This window comes from Acomys russatus, unplaced genomic scaffold (assembly GCF_903995435.1).
Source record: "Acomys russatus unplaced genomic scaffold, mAcoRus1.1, whole genome shotgun sequence".
NCBI lineage: Eukaryota > Metazoa > Chordata > Mammalia > Rodentia > Muridae > Acomys > Acomys russatus.
In genome coordinates, this window is record NW_026131628.1 from 29,130 (window position 1) to 40,122 (window position 10,993).

General features: G+C 46.1%; 1 protein-coding gene across 1 annotated transcript; it reads left to right on the plus strand.

The window, feature by feature from the left end:
• Positions 1 to 546: 546 nt before the first annotated feature.
• LOC127186336 (putative cystatin-9-like protein CST9LP1) lies at positions 547 to 3,826 on the plus strand. The gene is made up of 3 exons (XM_051142753.1): positions 547 to 756; positions 2,735 to 2,848; positions 3,752 to 3,826. Exons 1-3 carry the CDS (start codon positions 547 to 549, stop codon positions 3,824 to 3,826), a joined length of 399 nt encoding a protein of 132 aa, XP_050998710.1.
• Positions 3,827 to 10,993: the final 7,167 nt, after the last annotated feature.

The window sequence follows — 10,993 nt, forward strand, 5'->3', positions numbered from 1 at the left end:
CAGGGGAGCATTTCTTAGGAACACCAAGCCAAGGGCGACAACTGTATCCCTGTGCTGTGCTGCGGCGCTAGGATAAATAGACATCAGTTCAAGAGGCTCTCATTCTTCCTGCACATCTTTAATCTCTGTCTTTTCCTGAACTGATGTCTCTCCGTACTGGCCTGTCCAGAAATTACTGTTCACTAATAGCGCCAATATCAATCCTTCAGCACTTGCCCATGGGACGTCCTCTTGAAGGATCTTCTATTCAGTGAGGCACAGGAAACAAGTATGGCTGGACTTAGATCAGGGGCCCCTCCAATGCTTCCTTTGCATTTTCTCCCCAAACCACCCTGCCTGGGCCCTTTTGCTCCATCCAGGACAAGCGAGGTGAATTAACAGCTTTGGCTGGAGGAGGTGGCTCCAAGTGTGGAAGGAACTTGGAGTGAAGGCCAAGAAAGAGGCTAGAGGGAGGAGTCTGGGGCCCAGGAAATAAATTTAAGGGTTAGACCTAAATGGAATAAGGCAGGAGACGGAACCTGCCGCATACTGTGTCCAGCTGGAAAGATGGCCCTGCCCTGGACACTATTTTTGGTTCTCTTGGGTTTCTACGCTGAGGGAGCTCACGCATGGTGTCCTTTAGAGGATGAACTGTACATCGATGAGCCAGTCAGTGACCCTGACATAGTGAAGTTTGCACTGAGTGCATTCCACAAGCAGAGCAAGGATGAATATGCCTACAGGTCGATTCATGTCATGCATTTCTCAAAGGTACAGGTGAGTGACCGCGTCTGCCACACTTGCTGTTTCCTGATGAAGCAGGCAGAATAGTTAGTCTTGGTTAGACATTTGAGCTACATAAAATGAATCTGTTAGTTTCAGTGGTTAAAGCATTTTTTAACTTACACGTTCTTTTTTAAATTAAATCTACTCACACAGAAATTACTATGTGATGTTACCATATTATACTAGTACTAACTGAAGATTAAACTTTAGATCATGCATGGTGGTATACAGCTGTGGTCCCACCATTTGGAAGTTATCACATATTTAGTATACACAATAATGTGTTTCATTATGACATTTCATAAATGTGCATAGTGTATTTTCATCACATTCACCTACCCTTACTCTCTCGTCCCTCCTCCCATCCTTGCTGACTTCTTTTCTCCTCCCAAATCATACCTTGTCTGTTGTTGTTAATCAAATGAGTTTAGTTAGAGTTCCTCACAGGAACATTGTCAGGTGGTATTTAGAGGAGCATAGGTAACTTACAAAATTAAAGCAACTGGAGGACCTGGGAGACAGCTCTGTCAGGAAAGCGCTTTCCCCACAAACATGAGCACTGGAGTTTGGACCTCAGTCACCCATGTAGAAAGCCTGACTCAGGTAAGCACGCCTGTAGTCCCAGTTCAGGGAAGACAGAGACAGGAGAATATGGAGAGGACATCTCACTGAACCCAAGTCCGGCTAGACTGTGTCAAGAAGTAAGGTGCGAAGCTGCTGAGGAAGGCTCCTGGTGTCACTCTATGCTCCATGCACACACATGTACATACACATGTGCATACACACGCACACAAGTAAGTAATTGGGAAAATTGAGAGAGTAAAAGGAAGAGAAATGAAGGGTAGTCGCTGAGGACTCACCAACTGTCGGGACAAGCTAACTGTCCTGAGAGCCGCCGGCCAGCTCAGCTCCTCTGAGTTCCCTCCTATCCTGGGTCTTTGGCAGGCCCACTCAGCCCATTGACCACATCAAGTCACCTTCTTCATCCCAAAATGGTGACGAGAATCCGTAACGAATGTGCTCAGGATGACAATGCTTATCTCCTAATGCCACACTTATGGTCATGGGGAGGGGGCATCCTTGTTCCTCAACAGAGGAAATGCCAATGGCTTGCATAGGGCTGAGATTTCTGGGAATCTCTGCAGAGCACCTAGGTGGTCCTGTTGTCTGAGCTCACTTAGACTGGAACTGTTAGCTGTGGCTGTGTTTTTGCTGGAGGTAGGGCTGGTCTTGTGAAAAGGAAAGATGGGAAGGGTGGGAAACTAGGGAAATAATGAAGGAGATACAGTGGAAGAAATCAGGAGGAATATTTTTAGAGAGCACATTACAAAAACTCATCCTAGACGGCGTAATGACGCACGCCTGTAATCCCAGCACTCAGGAGGCAGAGGCAGGTGGATCTCTGTGAGTTCAAGGCCAGCCTGGTCTACAAAGTAAGTCCAGGCAGCCAGGGCTATTACACAGAGAAACCTTGTCTCTAAAAACAAACAAACTAACTAACAAACAAATACTCATTCCTAAAGCCATCATTCCATCTCTGTGTGCTGCAGTATAATAACTGTAACATAAGGATTTTCTTAATTTAGGTCAGGTGACAGTGGCGACAGTGTGCTGGCTTCATCTCTTTGGACTGAGTTCACCTCCCCAGACCCTGTCCTCTGGGAGTGTAGGTTTGTTTGGGTGCCTGCTGACAGTCAAGTCTGGGTCTCATTTGGTATGAGACTAAGCCTCTGATTTCTCCTAGCTTCTACCAGACTGCCTCCTCTTAACTCTTAACTCCCCAAGACAGAGAAAATCCCCTTGATGTTCACATCCAAGAAGGAGATGCCAGGCCTTGGAGAAGCGCCACACTCAGGAGAGAGGCCATACTGAGCACAGACATGAGACCAGTCTATGAACGGGCAGCAATAAGGGTCTGCTTACATCAGCCTTTGTTATTGTTATTGTTGTTGTTGTTTCCCATCTTCAGGGAAAACTACCAGAAACTTTCCTCATGAAGTTGAGGCTGAGAAGAACCATCTGTAAGACATCCGAGGACCGCCTAGACACCTGTCCTTTTCAGGACAGCCCTGAACTAAAAAACGTAAGACAGGACACAAGCTCCCTCCCCTTTTAAAGTTCTAAGTGGGGTGAAAGAGCAAGTAACAGAGCCAAGCTTAGAGGCCCAAGGAGGGGTCAATGGCAAACTTCCCAAATCCTTCCTTATGCCTTAATGGGGAAAGAGTCCCAAAAGGGTGCAAGCTACAGAGACCTGGCCACCCTGTGTCCACAATTCTTCTCACTCCCAATTGCAGCTTCCTGTTATTGGGCACCACAGCCTCACAATGCTCATGTCTTCTTTGGTCTTTCATCCTGAGCCAGAGGAACAAATGCTCATAGTCCCATCTTCATCCACCTTCCCTGCTGGCTTCAGGGGGAGAAGCCTAGTGGAGTCTATTGTTATAGTAGGGACCCTTCCCTGACACACAGCCTGAAGAAGGAGCAAAAGAAGGGGTCCCACTGTCCACCCTCCAGGGCCTGTGCCCTGCAGAAGCTCCAGCACTTGTTCTAAGGGACAAGAAAGGAGGCAGCCTAGTTCTGGGGACAACCCCACCCAGGTCTAGTAAGCCTCCATCAGGAATAATTAATAGCTTAACTTAATAAGTAATGACTTAAATCTGATTCCAGTCAACTCCTTCTAGGACAGAGCATCCCCTGTTAGTCCTAGGAGCTTGTGTCACACAGCAACAGTTCACAGGTTCTTCTGGGGGACACATGTTGGGTGAGGACAATAAGTCAAATGCTTCTGGATCAAGAGGAAGCCCAGATGCAGAGAGCTTATCACTCAAGCAGAGTTTGAGTTGGTGGCTACACCTGTAGACCAAAGTTTTCTTCTTCCAACCGCTGGCCAGGAAAGGGATAAGGTTGAGTAGACAGTGTCCTGACCGTAAAGCACAAGCTTCCGGAGTCTCTTCCATCCTTTGTCCCATTTTGATTGTTTCTCTAGATCTTCATCTGCTCCTTCACCATCAGTTCCCCACGCTCTAAACAGTTCAACATGGTGAAAATGACTTGCTCTTAGGCGCTTTCCGGACTGGAATCCAACACGAGGATCTGCCGACAGCACTGGTCCAGGCCTGCTCCTTTATCTGAAGACAACTGCCATTCGTAGGAATCAGAAATTACAGGCTTAAGATGCTCTGCAAGTGTCTGGGGTTTCTCTTTGTACAAACTCATCGTGTCAATTATTTCATTAAACACCAACGTATAATAAATTTTGTGATATATGGACCAGAAGGTAGAAGCTGAGCAGTTAATGGGGGTTATCTCAGCATGATAGCCGAGTGGACATCCTTCTAGACCTTGTGAGATGTTCCAGATAGCACAATTAAGGTCCATCTGACCTGTGGACTCATGACATGACCCACATGGCCAGAGATAAAATGATTGTTAATGCATCCTCAACCTCCATGTACAACATGGAGGAAAGCAAGCCCTAAGCTCTCTCAGCACAGATAGTCTTTGCTATTGAGGTTCTTCCTATATCATTCTCCAATAAAGGGAGGACTATACCCTCATCTGCTTCTTCCCATCAAGCACGCAGGTATCAGACTCAAAGGAACAAAGCCTGGCTGGACAGGCAGTCCGAGGGTCCCGGTCCAGCGGTGAGTATCTGGAAGGAGAAAGCCTTCTCCAAAACAGCTCTGCAAGTGTCACAGCCTTTCAGCTTGGAGCTCTCCCAGGGACACAGCAAGTCTTAGATGATACTTGGTGAAACAGCTTATGCGCTTTATTCAGGGTGAGCAACGGCCATATGAACCTTGGAGAGTGGAAAGGGATTTTCAGGGTGGGCGCATATCATTGGCCAGGTCTGAGATGGTGGGGATTCTTTATTTGCAGGAAGAGGACTTCCAGGAGCCAGGCTACATGTCTTATAGGGGAAGACTATGTGCACCTGGGCATGCGGGCCCCGAACAGGGAGAGAGCGATCCTTACTCCTGCTGGTCTCAAGACTGAGATTTTCTGGGTTTGGACATGTCTCATCCTCACTCTAGGTCCTTCCCAGTTTTCCTGGTGATAACGTCTATGTGCCCCACAGCTTCCCTGTCCAGAGAGTGGTCCCTGACACAAAGAACAGCAGCGGCATCCCCTTGGCACCACTTAAAAATGGAGAACCCTAGCAACTTCTGCCCTTAGAAAAGGAGCCACAACTAATAATCTTTAGGGGACACATTGTCATTCATATTTGAGAAACACTGATGAACCAGAGACCAACTAAATTCTATTTGAGGTACTGGAACAGAGTCTAGCATCCATTCCAAAGAACCCAAAAATTAACCATTCTGACCTTTGGGAGTATTTGATATCAATAACAACTATCTCCGTGTTGCCTTTGTTTCATGAGGATCATAGGTTCTGTGGAAACAGCTGCGAGTGGCAGTGTTTCCATGGGAATGCTGAGAGCTACATAGTGACTGGTTTGACCTTCGGCCATTGTTGCCCATCTCTAACGCCGAGAGACCCTTATTCTACACTTGCCCTCTTGTTTGCAAGTACCAATCCCTTCTAAAACACTTGTTTCCATCTGTGTCGGGGCTAAGCGCCAAAGGAATGCCATCAGCAGGCCATTTATATAATGCACATGTAGAGAGGTAAAGTGTGTGGGGCACACACCTCCATGGTGAGGGAGGCAAGCATCAGCCTGCCAACTTTAGGCTACTCAAATTCCCAAGAAAATCTTATATTAATTCACAAAGTTTTATAGCAGAATAAATCTGTGTGAACTATACTCTGGACTCTCGGAAGAGATGCTCATACTTTCTATATTTAATAACATACTCCTTTCAGATAATACTTAAGATTCCTTTTATGGATATGTCTTCACTAATTATGTATCCCTACTGTGGTGGTTGAAAAGAATGGCTCCCACAGGCTCGTATATTTGAATGCTTAGTCACCAGGGAGTGAAACTCTTTGATAGAATTAGAAAGATTAGGAGGTGGTGGTCTTGTTGAAGTAGGCATGGTCTTGTTGGAGGAAGTGTCACTGGGAATCTCTCTCTCTCTCTCTCTCTCTCTCTCTCTCTCCATCCTCCCCTAGCGTCTGCCTCTTCCTCTCCCTCTGTCTCTGCCTCTTCCTGTGAATCAGAATGAAACTCTCAACTACTTCTTCAGCATCATTCCTTCCCATATCTCTTGCTGCGCTCCCCATCATGATGATGAAGACTAAGCCTGTGAAACTGTAAGCGAGCCCCCGATGAAATGCCTCCTCTTCTAAGAATTGCTGTGGTTGTGGTATCTCTTCACAGCCACTAGAACAGTGACTAGGACACCTACTAATAAACTTTAGAAAGAGTAGGATCCCCTAGATGTTTATTATAGACCAATGTTATCCTTCCTCCACTCTTGGGATACTGACCTGGTAACATAGCAAGAGCCAGAAATGTTTAATTTTTCATCAGCCACTGAGAACAATGATATTCCGTTCCATGAGCCATGCCCCAATTCAGGAAAACACCCTGGGGGTAGATGCAGGCCACACCACAGATATGAGTCACTCATCTGGGAAGGCATTGGACCAGAGCTTCAGAACATTCTTGACGAATAAGAATAAGAACATCTCACCTGATTACTAGAGAAAATGGCGGGCTTCCCGTCCACCAGCTAAAAGTGGGGCCTCTAAGCAGGAGAGTGGGCTGCTTTGAACTCAAATACCTGGTCTTTTGCTGTCACCTTACACCCTGGAGAGCCCCAGAGCCACAGAGTTCTCAAGGCTCATTGTATATATAGTCAATGCCCCCAAACTGGCTGTTGGGGTTTTTTCTAGTTCTTGCTATTAGAAAGTATGGTATGATGGCTATTTCTTCTTATATCTACATGTGTATTTTACTGGGTTATTACTTCTTTTATCATGACCCTCGATGGAAAATGGATATCAACGCTCCCCTCCTCCCAAGGCTTCAGGATCATCACAGAAGAAGGGGAGTAGAGAGGTTTTTTTAAGCCGATTTATAGTAGATGGCTGCAGCAAAACAGTGTCTCTGGATGTGTCAGGGCCACTGTACTATGAATTTATAACAGCTGTGGCTGAATACCACAAGACCAACACAAGATCAAGCCAGCAAAAATCCCAACATGGGTGAAGGCAGAGTTCATGAAGTCACACCCATAGTTGAGAAGCCACTGGTAACTGATAGCTGCTTGGGGGAAGTTGAATCATTTTTTCTTCAGGGATGCCAGCCCCGTGATGCTGCACGTGCTCAGGGAGAGGGTGTTACGTCCATTGCACATTTGACAGCACTAGGTGGGCTCCATTGAGCCCATGAAATTTGGAAATTAAAATGGGGATGGAGATGGAAGAGGAATTAGAAGGGAAGGTATGGAAGTGTATGTAATCAACACATGTCATATGCCTGCCAGAAATTCGCAAACACACCTTTAAAAAGATTTCAGAGAAGGTATCTGTTTTATTAGATGTAGTATGATAGAAGTCCCTGGTTACACAGTGAGTTGACTTCCAAGAGTCTGTGTTGGTGGAAGTAAGGTTTATTTTTTTTAATGTTAGATAAAAGAATGGGCCTAAGTAAAGTTTTCAGTTTGCTTATGAAAGAATTCTCAGTATAACATTCAGGTCTACATTCTTTAAAATCTAGTGTTGGCATCCAAAGCAGAATCTAGTCTTCTCTCACTGCCCCAGAGAATGTCTCCGGCTCCTGTAGTTGAAGAGTGCTGATATGGGTGATGTAAAACAACCCTTCCTTTTCAGTGTGTCTCTATTGCTGTGCTTACACTAGGTGCTAAAATCTCACCTGATTTCTGATAACCTGTGAGGATATTTTCATGCACCACATAGGCACTAAAGTTGAGTTTTCTGTAGATGAGTAATAGGCAAGTCCTCTTCAACCACGCAGCTGACGTCATGCACAGTGGTTATTTAAGAATTAGTGGGGAACATGTGCATATGTTGGTACAGGTGCACACAAAGTCCAGAAGAGAACCCTGGGATTCAAAATCAGGTTCTCTGGAAGAGCAGTACATGCTTCTAACTGCTGAGCCATCTCTCTAGCCCACAAGCGAATGAGTTTTAGTAAGCGCGAAAATGTCCTCTGTTACTAATCTGGGGATTTGAGTTCTCTCAAACTCTACATTCTTAACTATATTTTGTTGTTGTTGTTGTTTTTTTTACATCTTGAGTGATCGAAAATTAAGGACTCAGCACTTCTTTAGCACATCTAAACCCAGCTTCTTCCTTTTGTCACCAGGGAAGCACACAAGCCTCAAGGTGAGGGGAACATTTTAGAAACTGTCCCCACCACTGGCCCATGGTTCTTTCTCTAAAAACCACACATGGAGAGCGTTCTGAAATGCAACTTTTAATGAGCTATTCTAAATGATGAAACAAAGGCAATACGCATTTTCCTAGTCATTATCCACATACCCAGTCTTGACACAACACAGCGTTGCAAAACACGGAACATGAGGACACCGAGCCCCTGCCAAGGATAACCACTTCGACGATGCATAGAAGCACATAGCCCGTCTTCGGATGACTCCAGTCAGAGAAACTATGAGCACTCATGCTTGTAGAGCTTGAATTCGGTTATCCATGGATAGATACCGACAGTGAACAGGCAGATGAAGGTCTGGAGGGAAATAATAAGACAGGATGGTAAAAAAGAATGGGATGAAGAAAGTTTGTGGCATGCGCGCCAAACAGCATCCATTTTGCCCTTTCCTTACCATAGACAAATAGGTTATAGCAGGAGACCAGTTCCTTCAGGTGTAGCTACCCAGTGAGCCCTGGGCACATCTTGACCTGTGTCCTTATCTAAAGCCCCGTGGTAAGCCAAGAGTACTTGTTTCATCTCCCCCCTCAGCAGGCAGTGACCTCTAGAGGAATATGCAAGATGCCCTTGTGTAATTCACAGACCTGAACGTAATGGTAGAAAGCATCCTGTCAGGATTACCCACTGTGACAGTTAGTTTTAATTGTCAACCTAACACACTCTAGAATCATCTTGAAAGAGTATCTCCGTGAAGGATGACCTAGATCAGGTTGTCCTATGAGAATGTCAGTGAGGAGTGGTGACTGTGGATGTCACAAGACTATGACTCCCTGCCTTAAGTCCCTGCTAGTTTGAAGTCGCTGGTATGATAAACATAACTGGAGTTGTGAGCAAAATAAATCTTTTCTCCACAAAGGTGGTTGTTGTTGGGAGATTTCATCGAAGCAATAGAAACACAGCTAGAACAAGCCACCCTCAGGCTTATCCAATCAGATGATGGATTTAATGAAGCCTCTGACAAGATGCTCAACTAATGCTAGATAGGGTTGCTTCCACAGTCAAGCTTGACCTAATCCTGGTTTCCCGGGGCAACTGCTACAGCTCTGCAAGTTCCAGGGCAAGTCTTGGAAGGGATGAGAGTACAGCCTCTCCTCCAGACACTGTGTCAGGGTAGGACCCTGACACTCAGGCAAAGGTGATGTAAGAGCCTACCAGAGTTGTTCTGCTGAAGGCAGTGGAGGAAAATGGAGATGAGACGGTGGGCAATACTACATATACCCAGAATACAAGATCAAAAGAGACACAAGCGTTCTAAGTCTGTGGAGTTCAGGGAACAGGCAGCTACAGTGAAGGATTGGGTAAGGTTGGGAGCTTAGGTTAGCTAGTATTCTGCATGTGCCTCTTGGGATGCCTGCTCCCTACACATTGAGGCTTAAGAAGGGGTCCTGAGGAGCTTGACATCTGCCCATCCTCAGGTCTCTAAGCATGGCTCTGACAGCTGCTCCTGAACCCCACCCTGTCCCCCTGCAGCACCCACAGCTGTGAAGATTAAGATGGCTGGTGTCACGCCTTACACTATTCAGATAATGACCCTTCTGAAAGGGACAAGTGTCCAGGCTCTCCTCAAATTTCTTGCATCTGGTTCTGCGCATCTTAAGCCTCATGGAGAAAACACTTGGAAAATTCACCTGCAGACAGAAAAAAAAAATTAAAATGAACAGACCCTTCTTGCCATTTGAAGGACTCTGTGATTGTGCTCAGTGTGGGAAGAAACCCAGAATGGTTTCTATGAAGACAAAAGCCAGGGAGGCAGATTAACTCCACGCCAACTCTAGATTAGAAAATTTAGAACCAAGAGCAGGGATCTGGAAAGCAAAGATGACAAGGCTGAGACCATACCATTATTTCCAGTCTCTCTAGCCTCCATTTGACCACAGGAAGACCCAGACTTGACTCTCAGCAGACATCTGAACTCATATCTGCATTCCCAGAAGACACAGGCCATGTTCTAGGAGAGTGGTGGCTCTACCAGTGTTTGCTGGGTAGTCTACCCCAAGACATGGAGCCACATCTCCAAGTACTTTCTCAACCGAGCTACCAGCAAAACACATGCAGAAAAGCACAGCCCAGAGCACGGTTTCAGGAGAAGCCTTGTTCCTTTTACAACATTTGCTTCTGAAAACCAGCTAGGGGCTGCACAGGGGATCTGAGAGGCCTCAACACTGAGCAGGACCAGAGCCCCTCTGCCTTTCCCTTGCCAGGGGAGAGGGAATAGAATGCCCCTCTGCCTTTCCCCTGCCAGGGGAGAGGGAATAGAATGCCCCTCTGCCTTTCCCCTGCCAGGGGAGAGGGAATAGAATGCCCCTCTGCCTTTCCCTTGCCAGAGGAGAGGGAATAGAATGCCCCTCTGCCTTTCCCTTGCCAGGGGAGAGGGAATAGAATGCCCCTCTGCCATGACCAGAAGTGCAAAGTTGGAGATAATGGTTGCCATCCTGACTGCATTCACTGGGACATTATGAGGTGATGAGAGAGTTTAATGTGGTAGTGGGCTGAGTGGTTCATCCAGGTCCCCGAGTCCCAGAGTATGCGGGAATTAGAAGGGAGCAGTCTCATGCTCTGGGAGAGACAGTGGGCCTCGTGTCCCATGAATCCTCGGCACCCACATTTTCTATTTATCTTTGTTTTACTCTTTCCGTTTTACCAATTACCTTTTTTTAAAATTTGTGTCTTTGACATATTTTTTAGCTTCATCTATTGGCGCCTTGGGATGAGTCTTTTTCTTACTAAGTAGTTTTATCTTCTTAGAAGTGTCTATTCTGTGCTCAGTGCGATGGGTCATCAGGTAAAGGCACTTGCACCAAGCCTGACAGGCTAAGCTCAGTATCCAATATCTACATGGTGAAAGGACAGAACTGATCCCTCCCCAATTTCTTCTCTGATCTCTGTATGAGTCAACACACACAC

What these genes read in the sequence shown, in the direction of transcription:
- LOC127186336 (XM_051142753.1), top strand. Translation starts at nt 547, where the DNA reads ATGGCCCTGCCCTGGACACTATTTTTGGTTCTCTTGGGTTTCTACGCT. An exon ending in TGCATTTCTCAAAGGTACAG is followed by an intron (nt 757 to 2,734) that starts GTGAGTGACCGC and finishes TCCCATCTTCAG; the next exon opens with GGAAAACTACCAGAAACTTT. An exon ending in ACAGCCCTGAACTAAAAAAC is followed by an intron (nt 2,849 to 3,751) that starts GTAAGACAGGAC and finishes TTGTTTCTCTAG; the next exon opens with ATCTTCATCTGCTCCTTCAC.